The following is a 27,518-nucleotide window of genomic DNA, read 5'->3' on the forward strand; positions in this document are numbered from 1 at the left end:
ACAGGGAAATGTTAAAGGTTTATTGAGTTGTCAACCTTCCAGGCTGTCTCAATTCTGGCATGTTCTAATGATCTTGGCGAGTGAGTACATGAAATATGGTTTGCGTATCTATTAGAATGTGTCTATGTATAACCAAATGGTCTCGTTGTCTGCAGTGCATGAGCTTCACTCTGCACACTGACCTGCGGCTGTGACTAAGGCAAATCCACCCTACTTCAGATTTCTGAAAACATTGGCTTTATCTACTACCAAGAAACAATGATGTAGACGCAGAACTCCGGTTGATTCTAAGGGTAGAACACACTGAAACACACCGCAAGCAAGGCTGCCAAGAACTGTAGACACTTTCGCTGTTGGGAGGGCAGATCAATCATGCTGTCAAGCCAAAAACTGTTTGGTTGTTTCTGATTATGCCAGGCAGGCATTGTGCAGATAAGCCAGATTTTAACACAAAACTGGTTGCCTGTCATTTATTCTAGGGTCTGGATGAAATTTTGTGAATTTTGTTGTTGATAGTTCGAGGGTCCGTGAAGTAGGCATTGAGACCCAAAGCAGCTGGAACTGTGTTGTTGGGTGGGTCTTGTTTCAGATACTGGTGATACATGAAATACGTTTCAGAACATCTGGTTTGAGCAACAAATCCATGAATTTGAGCAGTTCCACAATTCCCTGCATGGCTACTGTCAAAACATCTGTTCTAAACTGTAGCTCGTTTGGAGCTGGAGCCAGCAGGCTAAGCTCCAGCTAGCTTAGCATGAAGACTGGAAGCAGGTGGACACAGCTTATATACAGTTTATACCACCAACGTACCAGCACCGCAGAATTGTGAAAATGAACATGCTGTATCTCGCCTATTTAACACAAGTTCTTGGCAAGAAAGCTAAAAAGTGCATTTCCCCAAAACAATTATTTTATCTCAGACTGTGCTGGGATAGAAATAAAACTTAACTTCGCTGCAGATCAGACAGGACAAAAAGTAAATTACTTCAGTCACTTTTGGTGAAAGACCTGTATTGGGCAGGATATTAATAAGTGTCTTAGCAATCAGTTGGTGGTTGTCATATAGTCAATAGAAGCTGCTCTTTTGTTTCTCTCGACCCAGCATGGAGCCCAAGATAGCCTGACCTTACAGCTTGTCTTAACAAATCTAACCAAAACTGTCAAAATCTAGTTACTCAGGTTAGGTCTTTTGAGGGATTTGTCGCCTTCCTTTGAAAATAAATGTGAGCTCACTGTTTTCGGTGTGTTTCTACCCTGAGAGTATATGATAACATCTCCAGAAATCAATGAAAGCTGATTCAGATGCAAGATCTCAAACTCAAGTTCAATGAACCCACAAACTTGGTCACCAGTTACTTATTCTGCAAATCTACACATTTATTCAACTGAGCAGAAAATGCAGCTTATTTTATGACTTCAAGCAGACCTCATAATGCGTTTCCCTTTTATCTTCTCCATGCACAGCGTCCCTCTGGGTTTTTGACTGTGCATTTACATCTACGGCCTACTTATTTACAAGGTTATAAATCAAGTTAGAAGTAGGGTCATTTTTTCATAGACTTCTATATAACCATACCTCTTTTTGCCACCAGAGGTGTCGCCCCCTGATGGCCATTAGAGAGAATACTGGTTTAAGGCACTTCCACATTGGTTTCCCTTTTCAGACCAGGAGGTACGTCCACTACTTGTATAGAGTCTATGCTCCCTTATGGTTTCTCTCAACCATTAACAGAATAGTTCGACATTTTGGGAAAAAAATTGGGTTTCTTGCCGCGAGTTAGATGAACCTTGCATTTAAAGCAAAATCAGATTTACTATTGAATTCTTGAAAATAATTAGACTCAAATTTGGGTTTCTTTCATTCCACATAACACGCGTAAGAAATCTATTAAAATTCAACAAACTGTTTGTAGATACTCACTGGCTCAGTTCGACACGTTGGTGTAGATCTGAATGGCGTGCGTTCAGTCTGTGCTCTGTGCTGTATATTTCTGCTAACTTAATGCTCTCGTTGGTGTAGTTTAACTGTCACTCTGGTGTGTTTTTGAAGTCCGCTGTACAAGAGTTAGTCAGTCACTGCAAATAAATCAACTTTTTTTTGTTTAATAGATCATTCTGTAAAGCATTTCTATACATGGAGTACTACATGTTTGTCGACACTCAAAATGTAATTCAATAAGATTCCTCGCGTTTAGGATCAGGGTCTATACTTTGTGTGAATGTGTGATGAAAGTGGCACCTAGTGGAACAGTTATTTTGTTTGCTGATCTTGTGCAGATGTTTAACTTTATGTGTACTGAGGGCAAATAAACAGCCTGCAACTTAAACTTCAAAATTAAAAATTAATCGTATAGTCAGAGGCTGATGAGCCAAATGTGGATTGAGAAACACCCTGAAACAACCAGCAAAAAATAGTCTGACACCAACTGAATTATTGAGTTCTGTGGTGAAGAAATAAGCAGCATGACCCTTTTTTTTTTTTTTTTTACTATTTGGTTGATATATTTTGCACTATTGTTCACTTTATAAATTTTAAGCAATTACTTGAAGTCAAGATTGTATGTGCATCCAAAGTATGTCTACTGAGTTCTGATTGTTCTGCATTATCAATTCAGTTTGACAATATGTTGATCATGTTTAAAGCAAAGTTGAAACAAGTGTAACTAAGACAATGCTGATTCTTTAAAAATACAATACAGCTCATTATTTCTGGGAATACTGTAAAGCAGTTGGATTCCATCCGTAATGAGAGCTATTGATCAACAGCTCTTTACATTTCACCACAATATGTATCTACGGGCCAAACAAAATGATGGACGGTTACGTTTAAATGCTGTTGTAAAAACTCCCACTGGCAGAGAACGAGCAGTGTTTATGCTACGTGGTCAAATGATGTAATGGCCAGACGTCAATGACAATCATGAAAATCCCTGTCTGTGTTTGGTTTCAACTTCATTGATCTGGAGGATCCACAAAAGCAATGTCTGTTATCAATGTGTTGAGATCTATGAAAAGATTGAAAGAATGCCTTAGATAGCTCTGCTCCACTTTGCTCATCCGTAACCACAACAACACTCTCATTATCATGAGTTGTGCACTTGTTGTGTTCCTGATTTCTGACTGTATGAGCCGCTTGCCTAAAGTGGATAAGGAGGCTAAAACTATTTCATGTTTTACAAAAAGCCATATAACCCTGTGATGGAACAGGTGTGAGAATGTGGGAGGCGGCCTCCTCCTCTCCATGTTGATGTTCTGTGAAACAAAATCTCTAATGTTGAAGGTCATGTGAATCATAACTACAGTATATCAGAATTGTACTTGATTTTAGACTGTCCAACTCTGCTGCTGTCATTAAAAGCAGGCTATTGTAACAAACATAGGGTGATGGAGTAGAGGATAGATGTAGTGAACTCGGGATGCTGTATTAAGTGGTTTGCTTCTATGCAGAGCAGGCTACACTTAAGCTCCTCCTTTTAAATGTTGTTAACTAATCTTGTGTACACAAGACATAAAGCTGAGGGGTGTACTATAAAATATGTGCGTTAACACAACCAAACTCCACGTGTTAAACACGCATTTTAATTTCTTCGAAACACAAAATCTTCAAGATGTTATTTTTGTGCAAAAGGACTTCCATCATTTTTGTTGCGTTAACACAACCAAACTCTACTTGTTAACGGGCTTGGCTATGACAAATTTGCTTCGTGGTACACCCCTCATAAATTATATATCCTTTTTATGGTGTGCACAGAAAATACAAGTAATTGTCACATACGCAGATTATATTGAACACACTATTTTTGAACTTGTTCGACCAAGTTATAATAATTGTTTGCAAAAGAGAATGAAGACTGACGTGTTCGTCTCTCGTGCACACAAGATTTAAAAAATTGTAGGCCTCTGTATTCAAGTTTTTTTTAACATCTGATTTAGTATGTTTAACGTATACTGCTATTTCTAAAAGGCCTCTACCACACAGCCTTACATACCTGTCCTAATAAGGTTTAGTGAACAAAATGACATGCTTGGAGGTATTTTGTCACTTACATTTAGCTACTCAATGTGTAACAAACATTATGGCCTGCAGTGTCCTTGTTCCGGATTCTAACCCTTGTTGTTGAATTGCTAAGGAGGCCAGCATCCCGAGTGTCATTTGCCGTCTCTACAAGAACGTCGTTGTACCTCACCCTGATTGCTATTTCTGTCCCATAATACACCTGAACTTCCTGCTGTAGTAATGGTTGTGCCAGTGTACAGTGTGTGTGTGTGTGTGTGTGTGTGTGTGTGTGTGTGTGTGTGTGTGTGTGTGTGAGAGTGGAGGGGGGTGACTGAGTGATTATATACTACGTATATCTCTAAACACATATGAAGCTGAATATCTCGAGGGAAGAGGGGGGGGGGGGATTCAATATTTGAATGTGTATTGTCGATTTATGCTTTATTCCTTGTCTGAATGTCTTGAGTATGTGTTTCATAGCCTATGTCATGATAGCTAATGTAAACAGAGGTTATACCACGTCCTTTAACATTCTACCATTGAGGGCATTCAATGCCTTGTATAGGAATTTAGCTGACATCATTGATATCTACAGATAACCTAATGTTAAAGAACTACTTTAATAGCAATAGTAGTGTGTACAGTTGAAGACATCATTGGGCTACTTCTCCATCCGCACTCCCACCACCCTGTATAAAAGACCAAAAGCCCCTATATTAAAACAGCATGGAGGAAACCTTTCTGTCTTCATGTGTGTTTGTCTCAATCTTGTATCTCTGGCTGTTTTTCTTGCTTGATATTGTAGACATGTGCATCATTTGTTACATCCCCCACCCCCCCAACCACACTAGTTCTTAACATTTTTAGTATGACGATTAATGTAACGTCCTGTGGAGGAGGCAAACACCAACAAATGAATGTGAACAGAAAGACTGTTTATTTGTTTTACAATATTATCTTGGTTACATTCGTATATAAACTTTTAGATTTTCTTACAGAATGACAGTGATGTTTATCAGATTGCATACCTAGAAAATTAAAGGAATACATGCATCCAAACATGAACAGCATTAAAAGGAGCAACTTTTATATAACAAGTAGAAATTCACGACTGCGAGCTCTGCTCGATGTCATTGTGCTCGTCAGTCAGGGGAGGAATATTACAGAGGGGCGTCCGCTAACAGCACTTAGCAGAGGAGAGCAAGTTCACTGACTAAACCCATGATGTGGAATTTAAATGCCTGCCATTTGAGCGCATGATTTTCAGCATCAAATTTCAGCAGTTTCCTATGGTTAACAAACAAGTTTGTTTTAATGAGTTCTCATTAATATGAGGCACGACAAACACAATAAAAAAAAAAGCTGTTGAAGTTCACCGTTGAAATGGATACAGGAAAGACAACCTTTAAAAAGGTAGTGGAAAGTGCACTTAGTGGGTCCGCCCAGCACAGACCCTGTCCAGACAAACACCACAAATTCGCTCAAAGTACTGTTGTAAGCGCAGGACCACATCCAATAAAACGCCTTTCAACTGACCTCCAGCTGGCCAATCACATCAACGCACTGTGATGTTGCTTACTTTTGCATTTCGCCTTCTCGTAGCTGTTCGTAGTGTTTGTGGACAGGGCTCCAGCTGCATGGAGCAACAAATATCTGCTGCTGCCTCTTTTTTTTATCCAAATTCAGCACATCAGAGCGTCACCATGACATTTGTCCGCAGAGACAGGAAATCTGGTACAGTACCTCGCCATCTCTTGGCCAAGGTGGAAACCTCTGCGTCATAACTCGCACTTCCATGTTAAAGTGTTCGGTATTCACAAGTACAAAAAAGGAACTTATCTCGATGCCAGATTCAACACTAACTTAATTTACCAATATATGGTATAAACTAAAACCAACACTTCAAACTTATTAGTTTTTACTGGCCAACAAAAACATGACACTGGAGTCTGGAATCAAGTCAGCAAACTTTTTCACATACGAGCCGCCGGGTGTTAATTCAGATCAGATTATTTGCGTACACACACATTAGGGGCCGAGTGCAGGGGACCGGGAGTACAGCCGTGATCTACATGGTAGGGCTCTGATGACTGACCATTGGCTTTTACAGCATTTTGACAAGATGAAATGTCACGTACCAATGATTGGTCTCCACACAATGAGGAGGAAGCTCTGGACTAATGAAAGTGTGCATGGCTTTTAAAAAGAAAAAAATTTAAAACACTGTCCTTGATCTCAAATACAAAACAAGAAAAATAGACGTGACTACATGGTTAACAGATAAAAAAGTACTAGACGTGTCAACAGAGATGAAATGTAGAAAAGGTAAGGACTATACTAAACTGAATAGATAAAAAAAAAAAAAAAAAAAAAAAGGCATTTAAAGATTATGTAAAGATGAGAAATAGCGACGGCCATGATTGTGATGCAGGAGGTGGTCTGGTATGAAGACAGGAAGATAGAGAGAGAGAGAGAGATATGAGTAAGGAAAAGAGAGAGAGACAGATCTCTGTATTGAAGACATCCTGACAGTTTGCAGTCCTGGTCTTCACACCTCTGGGACAGAGTGATCCATGGCTGACCGAAGGAGACCGCTCGACATCCTGAAAAGAAAAATATATATTAGGTCGTCCATGAACCTGTACATTTGCCTGTGTTTTTGTTTTATTTCTTTATGTCTAAGTGACTAAAGGGGACAAAAACATGTTGAAATTGGTCCAGTATTTAGGGAGAACGCTGCAGACGGCAGTCGCTAAACAGGTTGGAATGTAATCATAGCGGGAAATTCAGCATCGTCAATGTACATTCATTAAAGATGCTAGTTTTTGCCACTGACAGCCTCAGATTATTATTATTATGTGTGTCTGACAACATTAAGGAAAGAACCCTAAAGGGATATAAAACGTTTTTTCTTATCTTTCGCACGATCAGGTACGTTTGTTATTGTGCGTCGCGTTGGTGAAGTCTTGTTCTGTAATCATCCACATTGTCATAATCGGCTTAATATTCACCCGTGACATTTAAAATATTTGAGATATCACTAAGCTACGCTTTCTGTCGTCCAACACAACAATCTAACATGACATAATTACAAAGAAAGAAAGAAAAACGTTTCATTTCTACATAGGGTCCTTTCTATAATGTTGTCAGACACTTATATTAACGATCGGATCCTGTCATTGTCAAAAAGAAACACTTTTAGTGGATGTAAGCTGATCCAATGTCATTTAATTGTAGCACGTTTAGCTAATGCCGTCTGTAGCACTTTCTGGGATACATTGTTGCTTTTTAGTTCTGGTCCACGTCATGTTCAAACTTACCTATTGCTACAGAACCAATAGTAGTGAACACATTAGCCATATGAACCAACCCGTAGCTAATTGACTGTTTAGGTAAAGACACTGGATTCACTGAAGTCCTACCTCTTAATCATGTGTTCATAGATGAACTTGGGCATGATGGTGATGGTCATGGCGGTAGGGGAGGTGGTCAGGATGTCCTTGATCTGAGAATCCTGGAATTTTTACACAATAACAGTGACATGTGAGGACCTCGTGTGGTCAATGAATTACCATCACATTGTAGGTTTCTTAACCCTTATGCATCACTGGAGACATTTTAAGCTTTAAAATCTTTGATGATGGCATACATTTTGGAACGCGTGTCAGGGATTTTCCCCCAGAATTTTTAAAGTTCAACCTTGGCTCCCCTTAAAAAAAAAAAAAAAAAAAAAAAAAGTGGTTTAAGGATTTAACTCTTTTTTTTTTTTAAAAGGGATGCACAAGGATTAAACATTTTGACTAAGGAAACATTCAAAGCCTTCATCACAGAGCAGGATGAAACTACACGCCTACCAGAGAAAACACTAGAGGACAAAGCAAACTAAAAGGCTACATTATTGATGTGAACTAATTACCTTTTAACATCACATTAGTATCTGGGAGCTGGTGAATGCTGCACTTACTTAGAAACGCTGCACGTTCCCGGGTTACACTACATTCTGCAAGTATGCCAGCAGCCATCCCAAGGCAAAATTCAATATTAGCCACCAAACATTCTATAGGCGTCACACATGTTTTGTATTTATTCTTATATTCATAAAGCTCATTCTGTCTCATAGCACACACATTACTTCCTCATGAGCACTTTACTCTGGTCACTGATGGATATAAACAGTGTACTATTTGATAAAAAGTAAATAAAAAAGCGTCTGACCTTGAGTCCAATCACGTTTTGTCCATTGATTTCACAGATGTAATGCTCGGTCAGCACGCCGTTGCGGGCAGCAGAGGCATCCTTGACCAGTGAGGTGATTTTACCAGACTTGTAGATGAAGCCCACGTGGCCCGAGCTGTCTTTGTGCATGGTGACGGTGCGCTGAAATGGCCTAGAGACACACACACACACACACACACAGAGAAAGGATTAGGAATCCACGGGTGAACAGCTTTGATTTACGGAGAATTAGCTGTAGCAATATGCCTGTAAATGTATAATCATGTATTAAAAATAGAACATACAAGATAACAAACTCTATCTGATACGTTTGTGAAAACTAAGCTGTTTGCCGAGCAGCAAAGTTGAAGATGTGGAGCAGCCAGCAGAGGGAGCCAAACCTTTGAGCTTCTAATGGGATGTTATGAAACGGCAGAGCAGCACGGTCACTGTATGTGTGAACCATTACACTCTGGTCTGGACCAGGTGATCCTCACCTGTCTCTGACCACGAGCTCAATGCGGGTCTCGGCTGCAGCCTTCAAAGCCTTGTGGGCCTTGTCCACGCTCAGGCCAGCGCAGTTCTGCCCGTTGATCTGAAGGACCTGGTCCCCGAAACGCAGCCCGGCCAGGGCCGCAGGGGAGTTAGCCTGCACCAGCTGGACAAACACTCCCTGAGAGAGGACAGAGGAAACAGATAACATGAGTCCAAAAAATGGATGAAGAGGGAAGAAACAGACGCTGATAGTGGAGACAAAACAAAAAAAAATCAACTAAAGAGGAAGGGAGGCAAGGACACCGCGGGGAAAGAGGAGATGGAATGTTCGTAAATAGAGAAAAGACATATCTAGAGACAGTGAAAGAAATGAAACCAAGGCTACTGTATGAACCATTCTTTCAAAAGAATCTGTCAATCTCTTTTACTTGATGTCCATGCAATATAATGTGATTTAAATGAGAGCCTTGTTAAACCAAGTGGGCCGTTTTTCATTTGATCAGCACATCGATCATCAATACACTGAGATGAGTCGGCACAAAGAGAGGATTCAGTCATTTCAAAGGCTGCCAACTGTATTCGTGCAACTCAACACAAACTGAATAATTTACTCCAGTCATCACAAACAGGTTGGCTAAGCATCAAAACTCACCAGTTTTTTTTTGGTTTGCGTTTCTCTTACAGCTCATCAGTTCTTCATTGCTCTAAACACCGATAACAAGCATCACCAGGTCCATGTTTCAGATTCTAACGTTAAATACACTGTACTGTTATAGCCAGTTCACCTAGGACCCGAGATATTACTTGATAATAAAAAATAGATCTGTTACATGTCCAACTGTAACATCATTAAAAGCAGGGGTGTTCAAAATGTTCACTAGTCAGCGGTGTGGGCAGAAGTCGACTACTTAACGATTGTATGATTTGAGTCCAGATCACCACATTTACGGTAGGTAACGGGTAAAACCACTAATGCCTGCGTAACATAGTTCGGGGTACATTCATTCTGGTGTGGTACCAGGTCCACTGTGGATAATAGTGTCTTCTTTATCACCCTTTACCAAAAGGATTGTGACAGAAAGAGCCCAACAACTTTATTTCCTGCACCATTCCTACGGTCTAAACTAACACAACTCTTCCTGCATGTTTTAATGGGGAGGCAGTGAAGCGCCGTTACTGTGAAACAACCCCAGGATAATGAACGCTAGCTATTTTAAGATAACAGATGTTTGACCTGTCACTTTATGAATTGAATCTTGAACAATAGAAGGTAATGTGTCCCCATGGTGCCATGTTTGGTTGAAGGGGAAGGCACAGTTACAATAAAGTGGATTTTTTTTTTTTAATCTTAAGACTTAAATTTAGGACGATCCTTACTTTAATTGACTAACCCAGTTTTAGTTTTGGTTAAACTTTGATGTATTTTTTTCACAGAAAAGGGACTTTGGATTTTGTCCACCATCTACCACATTGGAATAACATTACGAAGGTATGCTTTTTCAAAGTATGTTCATACGGCATACAATATAATATTTATACATAATTGTATTCATTTGAGTAAATAAATAGACCTATAAATAACAACTATAGCGTGAAAAGTCGTTGACTAATTTGGGAGGGGGGGGGTTCCCATCGGCAAAACATAGTGACTACTAGTAATTGTTTAATACTTTTGGTGAAACCCAACATGTCACATTATGATGCTCTAAATAGAGAGTTAAACAGATTAAAGATTGAATATTTACACCAACTGAAGCAAAGCTAAATGCAGATCTTGTGTGGAAGAGTAGAAAAGGTTCATCAGCATGTTGTCAAGGGGGTGTTGAATAATGAATGTGAGAACAGGTGCCTGTCAAAGAGTTAGTGGTGCTGACTCACGTTGTCGATGGACCTGAGCCGGAGTCCCACCTTCCCGTCCTGGTCCTTACAGAGGATGATCTCCCGCAGCCCCGGGCGGATCTCCGCCCTCCTGATGCCGACGTCCGCCCCCGTCAAGGGCCGCACCATCCCCCCAACACCTGAGAGGGAGGGCACCGCCACTTGCTGAGGAGGTGAAGGAAAGAAAGCCGGACATCGTGGAAAGTTGAGAGAGAACAAGAGCGAGAACAAGAGTGAGACAGAGGCGAGAAGAAGAAAGGATTAACGAGGCTTGCGGAATTAAAATTCAGCTTCAGATAAAAAAAAAGAAATGGTGCACTGCATGGAGGCACGTAGGAGGATTCGATTTCATCTCCTCCTCCACCAGTGAATGGGATCAGTAACGCTTTAGGCACTGCTTTGGGAAACTTCCTCATTAATATGAACGAAGAATCAAAAAAAGAAATGTAAAAACACTAGAAAAAGAAAGTAAAGGGTGAAGAAATGGCATAGAACACAGATGGTGCAATGCCAGCTGACAAGCTAGGGCGCTGTGAAAGCGTTGACATCTGCAGGATCCACAAGTACACATAGATGCACTCACGCAAATGGAGGGGAGTGAAGAGCTCACACCCTCCCACACTGTGCTCCAGGCCTGCAGTGAGTCACTCAGTAATGTGGCTCTCCAGGAATAAAATACTGTTCTGCTCCAATAGATCTACAGCTCTTTGCTCCTACTAAAAACAGCTTTTAATCACCTTAGGCTCATGGTTTCAAGACGGGCTTTAATGGGACCTGAAATTGAATAAGTAATTATAATTTTGTATTCATCTCATCTTTGACCCAAATAATAAAAACTAACATTTTTTTGTATGGAATGAAGATATCAATGGTGGACGCCATTAATTATACACACCAAGGTCTGTTTACAGGTGTTGGTGAGTACTACTGCCTGTGTTTAAGATAGTTGTGAGCAGCCTGTACTTTCTCCAGCAGGGGCTTTGTGAATTCTGGTAAACTGCCTCAACTGATGTGACTTGTATTGGTTGTGGGCGAAAGAATACAAGTTTGAAAAAGAGAAAAAAATAAAACCTCCATTTTATCTTCCACAGGATTATCATAACCACTTACATTGTCAGCCACAGGCACCAAAGCCATGTTCCTCTGGACTTCCTCACTGTTGAGGGACAGACCCATGTAGTCTCCGAGCTCCTCGAGGTTCGGGTACAGGCCTGTGAGAATGGAGAGAGGGGGAGGGGAGGAAATACTTCAGTCCCACAATATAAACCAGATGTTCCCTTTGAATTCTGATACACTATTACAGACATCAATAGGATAAATATCCAACTTTGGCTTCCTGTTTCAATGTCTCTCCGAGGAAACGATTACAGATGCGATTGTCCGTGTGTGTGGGAGAGTAAGAGAGTGTGCACCTCTGTGTCTGTCCGCGGCTAATCTCGCATTCTGCATCATCCTCAGATGCACTTAGTTTTTAGCATGCTGACGTTAGCGTTTAGATAAAAGCACCGCTGTAAATTCCCAGAGCCGCTCATGGTTGTTGGCTCACATTTGTGTGTGTGTGCCTATACATAGCAGATGTTATCTGACTGTGGTAAGTCAAACGTGTGTAAATAGAATATTTATTCATAGACATAAAGACAGTGATTTTTTTAGCACTGTGCAGGATTTTCATATGGATTTCTTTACCCTTATTAAGGGTTAGAAAGCTTTTGTGAAACCAACCAAACTTCTTTCACACTTTTTGGAGGGAAATCTCTTTACATGCCATCAGAAGTCTGTATGTGCATCAATAAAGCAGATATAAACAAGATCAGTCAAGTCTCTCCAAGACCTGTAATAAGCTGCTTATACCAAATTATATCATAAATATATTTCATATATAGAATATTTATATATATATATATATATATATATATATCTCAGAGTGAAACATTTAATGTTTATAAATCACTTTCGAAACCGATTGAGAATGCAAATAATACTAATAACTCAAAGGTCAAATACAAATCAACAAACAACATCTAATTACAGCACCAGGGCGTTTACAACACTCATATCAATATTCAGTATTTCCTTTTTGTTTCGACAACTATGACTCATGCGCAACGATTGTACCAGGTGGAGTCAACTCTAAAGTCAACATGGTTTGAGTCAGTCCCTTCAACCACATACACACTCCACCCAAGCACTCAGAAAGCACCCACTGTACAGGTCCAGGTGACAGCTCTGGTCCTGGTACAGAAAATAAACAGAGAGAGGGAGAGAAGCACCCACACGCTGTTGGCCAAACTTAAAAAGCACCAATGATAAGAGATCCTGATTCATCCCATACTCCTCCACTAGGCCCTAATGGAAAAAAAACACTATTTGTGTTAGATTTTTTCTGAAAACATCTCTCCCACACTCTGCTCCACACCTACCTGTATAGGTGAATCAATGACCTTGGGGGTGGACTTTGCTCTTTTATCTAGTTCATAATAACATTTCAATGTTCTTGCAATATACCCGTCGCACGACACAATTCTTCTCAGAAGTCTATCTTGAGCTACATTATTTGGTAGGGCCATGTGATTTCCCCGATGTGGAAAACACGGAGAGAATTGCGGAACTTCGTGTTAAACATAACAATCAGTGGACCTTAGGGGACTTGGGGCCTCATTACAGAAACCTCCTTCGTCTAAACTTCTATCTTATTTCAGTTAAGGATTAAAGGACATTTTTGAAACGTGTTTCCTTACTGCATTTATCTTAGGTTTGGAATTCATTAAAGAACTGTCCTAATTTTGGGGATTTCCAAAATCAGGAATCCTGAGGGATGGCACAGCACCCTGAACAGAAAAGAAATGCCACAACTGGCAGCACCACTGTTGTTAGCTTTGTATGGCAATTACAATTAAGATGGGGAACAATATGAACTCAGAATTATTACGATAGAACGGCCACTAAGAACTTGCCTACCTGGACATCAACTTGACATATGTATTGCTGGGGACCCCATGAAATGCTTCGCTGAACTCTGTGCAATTTGGCCCCATGGCACATTCAACATGAATACCATAAATACAATAAACAAGCACAGATTACTGTGTAGCAGCGGGCAGACAGCAGTCCACTTTGTTGCAGTCAGTACTACTTGCACAACATGGACGTGTCTTTCCCCGCTGTAAGACTTGATACTAACTTAGAACATTACCGCCAGCTAAATACCTTCAATTATTAAATCCATGCTCTACTTTAGAACTGCAGCGGTATCCCACACCCGCTACAGCTTATTAACTGTTATGGAGAGGTCTCAGGTTACGCTATAAACGGGCAGAAACGTGACGTGTACCAATATCGGCTAATCTGGATTCAATGTTCTAAACACCACATCATTCAAAACAACTTTTGATATTATAAATATCTGGACATCAACATTTCCAAGCACTTCAGGGCACTCTTTAAAATCAGGTTTACTGATGATCTGAAAAAGCATAAGAAGAAGATTACTCCCCCCTGTGTGAATGCTGTTAAATTGTCCTCCATGGCAAGGTTTTTATATATTCTTATATATCTCTTTTAGTCAATTGACTCTGTAATTATGCCTTTCATACTGGGATATAAATCACCTTGAATCTCAGAAAGCCACCTTCAGATATCGAGGGAGAAAGGAGGCCTGGGGTCACCATGCTTTTTACATAATTACTTGGCAGCTAACATTAGTGTCAAAATGGAGACAGGCTTGACCTGCCACCCTGGCTGGCCACTGAAAGCAGCCAAACCCCTCAAGACTTCAATCAGAATATTTTGTGAGCTTCCAAAAACACGTCAATGTCAGAAACTCTTTCATTTTTGGGTCTCCGTTAACTAAGTCGTAATCTACCGTTTTCAAACTGGCCTGACGGTGAAATACCCCCAGTGGCTCTGACAGCGAGTTGGCATGACTTGGGTGTGTAATGCAACTACGTCATGGCCGGTGCATTGCTATGGAAGCCCAGTATTCAGGGTTTCTTTTTTTTTCTAGGTTCTCTGATGTTTGATGAGGTGATTTGAAGACAGCAGATGCAATCTACAGCGTAATCTGCCTTAGCTGTGGTCCAGTGTTGATGTCGATTAGTGCCATTTCACCCCCCTCTCTATTTCTCCTCCCATCTCCCATCTCTCCTCTAGCTCACTGCCCTGGGTCTCTCTCTCCCTCCCTCCCTCCTTTTCAAATCAACTCCTCCCCCTCTCTTTCTCCCATCATGCCCTGTCCCAGTACAACTGCCAGAGCCAGTCTCCATGGTGACTCATAGCTGGCTCTGCTGAGGTAAAAAAACAAAAGACCAAAAGCCCACAGGACTTTGCATCCAAACAGAGAAAAGAGAAACTGAATGAGTGGGAGAAGTGAGTCAAAATAAGTAAAAGAGTTGTGTTCTGTAATCTCTGACAGGGCCCCTTGCCCATCTTTTACCCACTTTTAATCTTTTGTGGATGCCTCCTTTCTCTCCGTTTCTTCTTTTCTTCAATCTCAGCCTAGCTTACTGCAAAGTTCATGTCTACTTTCATACAAACTCAGGAAAAAACACTTCCCCCGGAGCAGAATACAATGAGAGAGTAATCATAGCCGCTGTGGGGGACCCATTCACTCCCGGTATTGTCCAAAGACCCCACAACTCCTCCTCCCATCCCAGTCCTCTCACTCCACTCATCTGTATCCATTGCTTATACTATTCTTATCAAAAGAATAGCACAGGCTCAGAACCACAGACATATAAACATGTCCAGCATAAGAACTAAAAAATGAATCGCAAACACAGGTGTTTTTGTTACTTATTTTCTTGAGTGTGAGGTTAGTAACACAACGGAGGGATAAACTAGTCTCTGAGAACTTTGAACAGCAAACGAGAGACTCACTTGATCCCGGCATCCCAGCGGTGGCAAGCTGAGGCTGGTAGGTTCCCTCGGTGATGGCTGGCATGGGGGCGACAGTCTGGGCAAACTGAGCCTGGGCCTAGAAAGTAATCAGACACACCGGTCAACTGGAAGTGTACTTGGACAGACATTAAATAGTAAATACTGGATGAAAGGCAGTGCAACACAAACATTAAACATTAATCTTCATTAGAAATGCCCTTTAATAAAACACATTAAGTCTTAAACCCTGAATGAACGGTTTTAAGCATGTGTGAGGTAATAGTGCCTCAATGATATTCAAAATGAAAAACTGTACTGTGGGTCAAAGCAATACACATATTATTGGTAATCAGATTAAGTGATTGCAAGAATAATTCCTTCTCCACAACAACGTACCAGGGATTAAAGGCAATAAAGCAATTCTTCAATGTTAAAGGTTAAGCGGTGATTTATTTGATTATTGATTTATTTTGATCCGTCTTTCCATTGACTTCAATTACGTTTGGGGAGTAACGATAGCTGGACTAATCAAGCTGCAGAGGCCTTTTGTCTTGAGACATCCTGACTTTTGGTCCCTAAATTTCCCATAAAGCTACTGCTTGAAATATGTTATAAGATCCCCCCCCTGACTCCTTAATACTCACTTCTTTCAAACCCTACATCACCAGCACGCTTTCTGTTTTAGAAAGCTCCGGAGTCACAGAAAACATTACGCAACTGTTTTCAGAGGCTGTGTGATCCTCCTCGTGACGATTAAACTGAATGTCATGTGTGACATCGGTGCTGTGCCCCTTTAAGACTAGTCACTCTATCAAATGTTTGAGTTTAAAGTATCTGTGTGTGTGTTTCTCAACCCCTTCACCGATTTTTCTACCATATTTGCTTACTGCCCCAACGATCAGAGAGCATAAGCTATTTTTGTAATCATGCCAAAACAGAGCTAGTCATCTCCAGATAGACGTCTCCGCGTACATGGATTCACCCTTAAACACTCACCTTTATGACCTTGTCGACCTTGAGGTCCTCGAGGGATGGATACAGGGACATCCTAAGGGGAAAACACAAAGAGCTGTGAGTGGAGGACCTTGAGAAAGGGAGGATGGCATAGCCGTCCGAGATAACAAACGAGCCAGATCAGCCTCGCAACACTACAGACTTGGATAACCTCACATTACCTCAATGTGATCCATTAACTTTAAACTCCAATAAGCTATATCATATATTAACATTCAATCAAATGGCTCTCTGTAATGTGAAACTATGGGGAAAAAAACAACAACTCTGTAGCTCTATGCACCTTTCAGCAGCATCCTGGTCATTGTTTTTTGGAGTGACAAAAACAAACCAAATACTGCTTATGTGCCAGGTATAAAAATTCTCAGAGATGACAAATATGACTAGCCAGATTAAAAAAAAGAAGCAAAATTTTTGCAAGTCAACGAGAGCCAGATCCGCTCAGGATATTGTGAAAGCTGAGAATGCTTGTCATGTGTCCCAGAAGAAAGAAGTGGCTGCTTCTAACGCAAACTGACTACATCTAGTGTTGTTACTTAGAAATACTGGTTCTCTAAGGTTCATACAGTTTACATTTTAATTATATACAGCCCCTGATTGATTCAAGCTGGAACCTGTACATGTGGGCTTAAAAAATGTTGCTGCTCTACTTCCGTATCAGATTCCAAAACCTCAACTCTGGGTATATTCTTGAACTGAGCACAGATCCAAAACCAGAGCGATCTCTTTCCCTTCTTTTTTACATAAAATGTGACATGAATGTTCTTTTTCTTTTTTATAATCAATATTATTGTCTCCCTTTCTTGATAACCCCACCCAGCTCTTTGTTGGTCTTATCTCCTTTAAATGACTCAGAGATCTGTTAATTCCAATGTGCTTGCGCTCTCTAATTGTGCAAATTCCAAATAACGTTATTTGAACTTGAATTTAAAAACTGTATACCTGACTGCATGGAAGTTATTTTAACGTTAGGTAAAGTGAGGTCAAATTGAGTTGGTGACCTGCTGTGACTGAATGAATGAACTGATGATGGAAACACTGAATTAAAAAAATTTACAACGAGAAGAACATTGTATCAAATGTGGATTGGTGATGTCTTGGCCAATACACAATACGCTTAATAAATAAATTATTCATTCGGATAAAAATCCCATTTATTGGATTCCCTAAAATAGAGGCAAAGTAATCTTAAATAGCAAAATTATTGCACTTTAGGTTTGCCGTTCACGGGCGCATTACTGATTTCTAACCCATTTTCTTCCCCACACTGTGACAACAGCGTGTCGCTGACTCACAATCACAAGACATGTGAACTCTTACTCAATAAGGAAAGTGGAGGATGACAGTATAACATAAAGAACATCATGAGCAGCCTCCTAACAGACTACAAAAAGCCAAATACCTAATGATGAGACACAAAAGACAGCAATGTGAAATGTCATGTCAGGTAAAAAAGATCTGACTCACATCTCTTTGTATTGATTGACTCCATCACAAATGAGTTCCACGAGTACACCAACCTTATCGCTCAAAAATAACCCATCACAAAGTCTATAAAGAGTGCCACACCTCACAAATATGAGTCCACAGTGATATGCAATGCACACACAGTGGTACGATATGTGGTTAACCATTCATTTTGACACCAGCGGGAGGAAAAAGCAAGAGTCCCTAAAATAAGCAAATCATTCTGACCACAATCGCATTACTGCCACTCTCCCAGCTCCTCCAGCTAGTACTCCACTCTGTTACTCTCAGTCCTCACAGACAAGAGCATCATTGTGCAAGGGGAAACAGAGGAGCATTTTAATACCTTCCTGTGTTTACTTTAGAGCTGTGTTTGTTAGTTTGTTCGCTCGTTTGGTATCCCTCCCTCATTTGGTTTAGCTGGCCGGAGGCATATGTGAATTAGTCTGGAAAAAATGAGTTTCTGCAGCTTTTTTGCGATGACATAACCTAATCCCTGAGTCACTTCTGCAGCTGCGGTTGCAATGAAGTGGACAGTTGACATTTCACGGAAATGTAAAGGAACGTTTCCTACATTTGCAAATCGAGCAAAGGAAAGCTTGGCGAGCATCTCATACATGTATTCCTTCGCTGAGAGCAGCTAAGGAACGGGACCTCCCATCAGTGTTGAGCTCATTGCTGCTCAGCCTGAAAGTATGGAGCCTGCAAAGGAAAAGCTTTGGTGGAAACTGGAAGTGAAAAAGAGAGAGGGCTAACTTCATGTAAGCCTGAACGAATCGGTTAGATACAAGAATGTGGTCCTGTTGGCAGCTAGATCCGGTCTATTGACATGGCTGGGAGAGAGACAGAGGGAGGGGAGAGAGACAGAGACAGAGAGACAGAGGGAGGGGAGAGAGACAGAGGGACAGAGAGACAGAGGGAGGGGGAGAGAGACAGAGAGACAGAGGGGGAGAGAGACAGAGGGAGTGGGAGAGAGACAGAGAGACAGAGGGAGGGGAGAGAGACAGAGAGATGGGGACAGAGAGAGACAGAGGGAGAGAGACAGAGAGAGAGGGGGAGAGAGACAGAGGGAGGGGGAGAGAGACAGAGGGAGGGGGAGAGAGACAGAGGGAGTGGGAGAGAGACAGAGAGAGACAGAGGGAGTGGGAGAGAGACAGAGGGAATGGGAGAGGAGAGAGACAGACAGGAGAGGGGGAGAGAGACAGAGGGAGAGAGAGAGAGAGAGAGACAGAGAGTGGGAGAGAGACAGAGAGAGTGGGGGAGAGAGACAGAGGGAGTGGGAGAGAGACAGAGAGAGTGGGAGAGAGACAGAGAGAATGGGAGAGAGACAGAGGGAGGGGGAGAGAGACAGAGACAGAGAGACAGAGGGAGTGGGAGAGAGACAGAGAGAGGGGGAGAGAGACAGAGAGAGTGGGAGAGAGAGACAGAGAGAGGGAGAGAGAGAGACAGAGGGAGTGGGGAGAGAGACAGAGTGGGAGGAGAGAGAGAGAGAGAGACAGAGAGAGAGACAGAGAGAGAGACAGAGGGAGAGAGACAGAGAGGAGACAGAGACAGAGAGAGAGAGAGAGAGAGAGACAGACACAGAGGGAGAGACAGAGGGAGAGACAGGGAGTGGGAGAGAGACAGACAGAGACAGAGACAGACAGACGGTGATCGTAGCAGAGGTCTGTCCTGTAGTAGTGGACCACTCTCTCCTCTGAAGCCCTTAAACTAAACGTAACACCGTTATTCTGCATCAAGGGGCGTGGCCTAACGGAGTGCTTAAACAACACATTCTCAAAGGCTCAACTCACATACGGTGGTCTGTCTCAACCATGTGACTAAATGAAACACTAACACTGTTCTACACACACACACTTATATATATATATAGTTAACATTATAACATTATAACATTATAACAACAAGCACTACACCAGGACCTTTTAGCCGAGCGGCCCGTCTTTTGTCCCGACACAAACAACAAGGAAGCTGCGGCTAGCGTTAGCTGCTGGACGGCGAGGCAGGGCTCGGTGCGGCGGAGGAAACAGTCTCACCTTAGATTTATATGTTTAAAGATCGGCGCAAACACTTGTTATTCTCACACAGCAGCGGGTTTTCTCTTGTGTTTCTTTCCTTCCTTCCTCTTTGCTCTGCTCCGTCGTGCTGAAGGGGGATTCTGGAAAGTGATGTCAATGCTCGCTGCTCGCTTCCTGGTCCCGCAAACCACGTCAATCAATGTTGACGTTTTTGTTTAGGCCACGCCCCGTATCGGTCACGTGCACGTTGACTCGCCTTGACTGTGTTGTATTTGTCACGAGATATGTATGATGATGTATCATGATCTGACAAACAAAGGTGCAATATATTGTGTTTTGCTTCCCTGTGTGATACATAACACACTGCCAGTGCCTGTGTGATATATGACACACTGCCAGTGCCTGTGTGATATATAACACACTGCCAGTGCCTGTGTGATATATAACACACTGCCAGTGCCTGTGTGATATATGACACACTGCCAGTGCCTGTGTGATATATCACACAGTGCCTGTGTGATATATAACACACTGCCAGTGCCTGTGTGATATATAACACACTGCCAGTGCCTGTGTGATATATAACACACTGCCAGTGCCTGTGTGATATATAACACACTGCCAGTGCCTGTGTGATATATAACACACTGCCAGTGCCTGTGTGTGTTATATAACACACCGCCAGTGCTGCCAGTGTGTGATATATAACACACTGCCAGTGCCTGTGTGATATATAACACACTGCCAGTGCCTGTGTGATATATGACACACTGCCAGTGCCTGTGTGATATATAACATACTGCCAGTGCCTGTGTGATATATAACACACTGCCAGTGCCTGTGTGATACATAACACACTGCCAGTGCCTGTGTGATATATGACACACTGCCAGTGCCTGTGTGATATATAACACACTGCCAGTGCCTGTGTGATATATAACACACTGCCAGTGCCTGTGTGATATATAACACACTGCCAGTGCCTGTGTGTGCCAGTGCCTGTGTGATATGCCATAACACACTGCCAGTGCCTGTGTGATATATAAACACTGCCAGTGCTGTGTGATATATGACAGTGCCAGTGCCTGTGTGATATATAACACACTGCCAGTGCCTGTGTGATGTATAACACACTGCCAGTGCCTGTGTGATATATACACACATAACACACACAGTGCCTGTGTGATTTATGACTAAACTGGGACTCTTCACTAGGAGTATAGATCCTAATCGAAATCATTGATTGATTTCAGTGGCCAACTTATAACACCCAGCCCATGTGGCTTTATAAGAAACAAGGACTCACAACAGATGATCCACAACAATCTCCTCCTTGAGAACCCAACCCAACATTATTGGGTTTGACTCAGATACTTGCCACCCCATTGTCCCTCACTTTTGTTCGACTGCTTATATTAAGCATGAATAACACTTCAAATAAAATGCAAGTCATCGTCGAAAAACTTTGCCGCACCATCCCTCAAACAAATGGTTGTGTTTGGATAGAATCACTATATCAGAGACACCCTTAACGCCTTGTTCTCCAACATCATAAATAAAATAAAAAAAACTTTGATAATTAGTTTGAACTGAAATCTCAGGATTAAGAGGTACTTATTAAAAAACCCCAATCAGAGTTTAGTTTTCATTTTAAAGGGGCACTCCATTGATTCAGTGTTTGAACTTTCACAATGTTGAAGGACTCACAAGAAAGATGCAAAAAGAATGTTAAAAATTGGTGTTCCACACAGTACCTGAAGTAAAGCAACAATATGCTGGATACTGCATTTCCCATAATGCAGCCAATGACATCTGTGTTATTTTCTAAGACTTGCCAAAAGCTTCCTAAGAGCCACAGAAAACATTACCCAACTGTTTTCACAGGATTAGTAGTCAATCTCGTAAACTGAACTAGTAAACTGAACTGCATGCGTGAAATTGAAACTTTATGCAATAGGCTTTGATTTATCTTAAAAGGAAAAACAGCAATGAGTCTTTAGTGTAATCCGCTCAAAAATGTATTTTTAACCTTGAAAATAGTTGTTGCCGAGGACATGCAGTCATACAGTTGATGTGCAAAATGCAAGAGCACGGCTGCAAATCCAGATGTTCTAGGGCACATTATCAGCAAAATATGTTTATAAGTATTAAAAGTATGAGTACTAATTTTGCAGAGTGATCTTTTAGTCTTAATTAGGGATATTAAATGCATTAAAATGAAATAAATATATTATAATAAAAACAACAATAATAATAATAATAATAAAATCCCATTCTCATATAACATACTATTAGTATACAACATATATTAATATTAAAATGGAAATTAATTATAATTTCAACAGAATAAGGGAGTTACGAGAAAAGGATTTGAGGTTGAACCTGATTCCAAGATGTGGTCTGATGCCTAATAAAATATTTACATGTTATAGACTCATAGAGCCAGCGCAGGATATTATAGACTGCAGCGTAACCCCTCCCTTCTTAAATAAAACAAGTCTCCAGATCTCTCCACTCCCTGGGAAGTGTAAAAAAGAGTAGGAGCTTAATATCATTATATCTGGCAAAGTCACTTGATTTTTAAGGTGCTGGAAAAATGTCGCCAAGGAGCTTAGCTCAGTTTTTACAGGCTTAATTCTAAGACAGCTGACTTTAGCTGAGGCGATACGTGGTGTTCCAGCGGATCAGGGAGAGACCTCCCTCCGTCACACATGGGTGCAGAGAAGAATTTAACCCTCTTTCCCTTGGAACACCTCGCTAAATTTAAGGATTATGATTACCTTTTTTTATAATATTTGGCAAGCCTTCCCTGATAATCTTCCTGGGGATCTTGTTGGCCTACTGTTTTTTTGGGTGTTTTACAAAAATGTATATAATGCAATTCGTATGCATGTTAATGCAACCTATTTATGTTATAACTTATTTGTTCATTCTTGTTTTTCAATTTGGCAATAACTGCGCTGTCGTGATTTGTTGCTGTGGAAAAAGAAAATAATAAAATATATACAATAAAAAATAAAAAGAAGACAAGTGGAGAGCACTTATTTATTTTAAATATGTCATCATTGGTTTAGTCTGCATACAGTAACGTATCAGCGAATAACTACACAGTACAGAGGTGGACTGCTGCCTTCACCACTTGCAGCTTGGCCAATATTTAAAATCGACAACCACAGTCAATATCTGACAGCCAGGCCAGAATATTCCTTCATTAAACTCCATTTAAAACTATTTATTTGAGATACAAAACCACTAGGATGCCCTGGTGTCAGCTTCTTTGTCTAACACACTGTAGACTTCAGTCAGGCAGAGCGGTACTTCACTGACACTGGGGACAAAAAACAACTTAAGAAAAACAACATCTATCATCATATGTTATACATTAGCTTTGTTGATTCTCAGAGATAGAAAGTTGGCATTTGAAAAATACATGATTGAAGTTGTTACACAAAATAACAAGGGAGGTAACAATTTGATTGATTCCTAAACACCCTTTTGTGAATTTCAAGCATTTCCCCTTTTATTTATTTAATTTTACTAAGAAAAAAAAGAATTACTCCAATTGATGTGGATCAATGCAAATCCTGTCCTTGCACTGGTTGACCTTTGTATGGCTTTAAATGGGGTTTAAAGACATGGCGAGATAAGAAGGCAATAACAACGCAAAGATCGAATGCAAAGCTTTTACGTACTACTAGCGTTTCCGTCGGCGCCTTGAACATGCAGACAGGGCAAGTTAGTCGTAACCGTGTGTCTGATCAGAAGATGTAGGCACACAGAACTATCTACAAACACGATTGGTTCGCATTTGCGCCAGTTACGCCTCTCTAGCTCACACTTCAAATGGCTTTTTCATGTAGTAAACATATAGTAAACATGTGTTGCACCATCAAGGCCTCCCATGACTTGACACTTCACTACAGGCAGCAACTAAACTCAAAACTAAGCCTCGTCTCTCTCTAACACAAACTTTTTCCATTTGTTCTGATTATCAGCTTGATAGGGATACAAATGTGTGCTTTTCGTTTTATATTTGTACACTTTTTTTCCGTTCCTGTAATACGACAAAGCGCCAGCTCTCGAAAACACTATTATACTAGCTAGTATTATACTAGCGTCAACTCGTGAGAGATGAATGTCGCCGCTAGTGGTTCATTGGTATTTTTGTACTTCTCAGCGTAACCATGCAAGACCAACACTTGGAAAAAAACAGAAAGAAAAGTAAAGCGCAAAATTCCAAAGAATTCAAGACATGGAGGTTCGTGAGGTCATGGCCCATGGTTCTTAGGGAGGAAGGATATGATGGAAAATAGAATTCACTCAGTGACAGGGACAAAATAACACAAACTGTCTGTCAGTTTGATGAAATAAGTAGTGGAACAATAGACTCGAGCCTCGTATAGAATCAAGTGCAGACTCTCCTAGCTTCTCTCCGGGTCACCCAGGTAGGAAGTCACCTGTGAAGAGGGGACAAGAGGGGGATTCAGGATTAGAGCACAAATGACAGCATGCCTCAGGTGATCTTCAACACGTCTGAGCTACGAAATCTCCACTTTTTTGTTTGAAATAAATGACTTGTGCTCAGACTTCTTGGATTACAAATTGCGGAAAGGTTATTATGGAATTTTTTTAACTAAAACGCCAAAAAATAAACCGCCTCCCCCATCTTTAATGCAGTAATCTGACCTCCTGGGAGTCTGGTCTATCGGTTACTTTAGCCGATACTGTGAGACAAGTGGGGATGGTACAAAAAGTCATCTCTGTTGAGACGGAATCAGTGATTTGCGTCAAATCTAATTAATTCGGCATGCAGCTAATTGGAGAATGCGTAGCAGATATAAGGCAGAACTAAGAACTTTCAGAACTTCCTTCTGTAACGCATAATGATATACATTTCTAAATATGGTGGAAAAATAAACAAATAAACAGACTTCAAATATTTGGAAAACTGTTTTTTTCCCATAATAAATATGTCCATTGTGGTTTTATGTGTCCACGATGGGCTCCGATTATTGTGACTCTATCTGCTTTGAGGCCTCTACATCTCAAGGCTAGAGGGAACAAAAAACTTTACAGAAGTAAAATCACGCCACATGCTTTGGTTGAAAGCCTGACACTAGATCAGTTTGATGTGGATCAAACATTGGTACAAAGGTCGTCCCGACGGCTGTCCAGAGTGACGATCTTGAGATAATTTTGGGAGTAATCTATTATTAAATGAGCACGGTCAATCACAAAGAGACAGCAGTGATCTACAATATTAACTTTACATGACTAAAGGTTTATTGTCAGACTGGATAATATTAACCTACTACCTAAAGTTAAAAAGATGCACTACAAGGCTATTGCAGACATGGTTTTGGTCCATTCCATAATGAAATTTAGCTGAGCTATGATTCCAGTGTGCAGGTACTCTTTGTATTGCAACAAAACAATATCTCCCACAGGGTCAATGTAACTTTCCAAAGACCATAAATGAAGTTTTGCATTTTTTTTCGCCTTTTAACTGCAAATCAGTTATACTTAAATCATTTACCATCATTTAAATCATTTATTTATTTACTTGACCATTTATTAGACCGGTTATTAGACTGGTTCAACACCTTTCAAGCAGTTACTGATTTCCATATATTTCCTTACGCGCGTAAATGTAGCTCGCAACTTGCTCGAAACAGGCAATCAAAACAAATTTGTATTAATGTTGTAAAGCTTTTTCCCTCTTTAGTAACTCTTTATTTATTTTGGTACTAGTGTAACAGGGTGTAACAGTGTGATTCGACTTTTTATAATGTATATTTAGTATAGTAGGTGTAGGGGCTGATGAGTGCTCTCTTTCAGTTGGTAAATGCTGCTAAAGGCTGTGTAACATAGCCAGTTATTTACATGAATTAGCTACAGTTGTGTAGAGTGCTAAGCTAAACAACCTACAGAGCGCATATATGCCCAATGTAGGTTGTTAAGCTTAGTACTCTACACAAATGTAGCGGATTCATCTCAACATGTCCTCTGCATGAACATGTTAGCATTGTGAAATAGAGAAAATGTAAAAAATAAAAAGCTTATGAGCTATGGTGATTAACACTGGCATGTTGGCACTTTCACCATTGCCACAGGAAGAATGTGATGTGTCGCTAACAGTTGTAAAAAAAAAAACAACAGTAATAACAAGGAGATAGTACGTTGCTGCAGATTACTTACACAGAACTTAAAAAAAAAAAAAAATCAGGACGTGAATTTGTTTCATTCCAAACCCAGCAGCTCAACGTCAAAGATGAGGGTGGCGTTGGGAGGAATGATGCCCGGGTGGCCTTTGTTTCCGTAAGCAAAGTCAGGTGTGCAGGTCAGCTGGGCCCTTTGACCGACACTCATCTGGAGGTACGAGGAGACAGGCGACCCAGAGGAGAGAAAGGGAGAGTCATGTGGAACGGCTAGTCTGAATCATATGATGCAGTTCATTCGATCAAAGTGTCTAGAGTCAAAGTTGTATAATAAACCACGAGCACATTGAAAGGGGGAGGACGGGGGGGAAAACATCTCTCTCATACTAACTATGCATCATTATTTCCTAATCTTGTCCTCCACCCTTTATTGCACAATATTTGATGTTGCAACTGTCCTTTTTAGGGCAGATGCCTTACTGAGAGATATTAAAGATGTTCTGACCCATATACACAGTAGGTGGAGAACATGAAGCACTTCCATGAAACTACAGGAGCTGCACACCGACAGCACCAATCGCCAGCCACCTCGTCCGTATGCTGCAGGGCTGGGTGTGCGAGATAAAGCGCTGCGTCCCGCGCTGTATTGACTTTCACTGTTTGCTGCGTTAATGGAAACCTCAGTGGGTGAAAACTCGATGATGGAACTATGTCAGTAAATTAATGTATTATCAGTAGTTGAACAAACAATATTATCAGCAGCAAAATGCGTTTTCTTTTCTCTCTTGCAATCAGAAACATGACTTTTGAAGCTGTTTAGTTGCATGACTTTTTTTTTTCTGGAATCTGTCCGTTCCCATGCCTTTTATAAATACACTGGAGAATGTCAACTCTTCCCGTTTCTGAAGGGATGAGAGACGAAGCTAACATTTCATTTTTCTAACATTTACTCAGGGCTTAAATGAGAGTGCGTAACTGATGGATGCAGTACGTGTTCAGTTGTCCGGCCTACCTGCACCACACCCTCTTCCCAGCCTCGGATCACTTCCTGCTTGCCGATCTTGAACCTGAAGGGCTTGTCCCTGTCGCGGGATGAGTCAAACTTGCGCCCGTCCGTCAGGGAACCTGCGGGATAGGGAGGACGGAGAAAGACACAGAGTCAGAGAGACAGGAAGGCGGGCTGTCGGTGTGTGACCTCATCTTGTGAAACATCCAGCCATTATCTCTGAACATGCTCAGCATTATGGGAGCCATCATCACTTCCTGCATGCAGGAAATATGAGCGGACCAGATAATGATAGAATATTACTGCCTCTGGAAGTCTGTATTTATAACATTTTATAAAAGAACATTGGAAACAAATAGATCTCTGACATCTATCTTCCCTGCTGTGTGTATACT

At 41.0% G+C, this 27,518-nt stretch overlaps 2 protein-coding genes across 2 annotated transcripts in view; both read right to left on the bottom strand.

Moving 5' to 3' along the window:
* Positions 1-4,915: 4,915 nt before the first annotated feature.
* sdcbp2 (syndecan binding protein (syntenin) 2) lies at positions 4,916-20,170 on the bottom strand. The gene is made up of 9 exons (XM_054608805.1): positions 19,978-20,170; positions 16,457-16,508; positions 15,461-15,557; positions 11,696-11,796; positions 10,586-10,750; positions 8,710-8,885; positions 8,213-8,384; positions 7,420-7,511; positions 4,916-6,600 (listed from the first exon to the last, which is right to left on the bottom strand). Exons 2-9 carry the CDS (start codon positions 16,505-16,507, stop codon positions 6,546-6,548), a joined length of 909 nt encoding a protein of 302 aa, XP_054464780.1. The 5' UTR covers position 16,508; positions 19,978-20,170; the 3' UTR covers positions 4,916-6,545.
* A 2,826-nt stretch (positions 20,171-22,996) lies between these two features.
* Positions 22,997-27,518, bottom strand: part of fkbp1ab (FKBP prolyl isomerase 1Ab) — an 8,150-nt gene continuing 3,628 nt past the window's right edge. Inside the window, exons 3-5 of the mRNA XM_054608806.1 lie at positions 27,130-27,242; positions 26,158-26,328; positions 22,997-24,416 (exon numbers count right to left, since the gene is read on the bottom strand). Coding sequence (XP_054464781.1) covers positions 26,200-26,328; positions 27,130-27,242 — 242 coding nt within the window. The 3' untranslated portion in view covers positions 22,997-24,416; positions 26,158-26,199. The remainder of the gene's footprint in view (positions 24,417-26,157; positions 26,329-27,129; positions 27,243-27,518) is intronic.

This window comes from Anoplopoma fimbria, chromosome 12 (genome assembly GCF_027596085.1).
Source record: "Anoplopoma fimbria isolate UVic2021 breed Golden Eagle Sablefish chromosome 12, Afim_UVic_2022, whole genome shotgun sequence".
NCBI lineage: Eukaryota > Metazoa > Chordata > Actinopteri > Perciformes > Anoplopomatidae > Anoplopoma > Anoplopoma fimbria.

What these genes read in the sequence shown, in the direction of transcription:
- sdcbp2 (XM_054608805.1), bottom strand. Translation starts at nt 16,507, where the DNA reads ATGTCCCTGTATCCATCCCTCGAGGACCTCAAGGTCGACAAGGTCATA. An exon ending in TGGTGCCTGTGGCTGACAAT is followed by an intron (nt 10,751 to 11,695) that starts GTAAGTGGTTAT and finishes TCACCTCCTCAG; the next exon opens with CAAGTGGCGGTGCCCTCCCT. An exon ending in AAAACGTGATTGGACTCAAG is followed by an intron (nt 7,512 to 8,212) that starts GTCAGACGCTTT and finishes TAAAAATTCCAG; the next exon opens with GATTCTCAGATCAAGGACAT.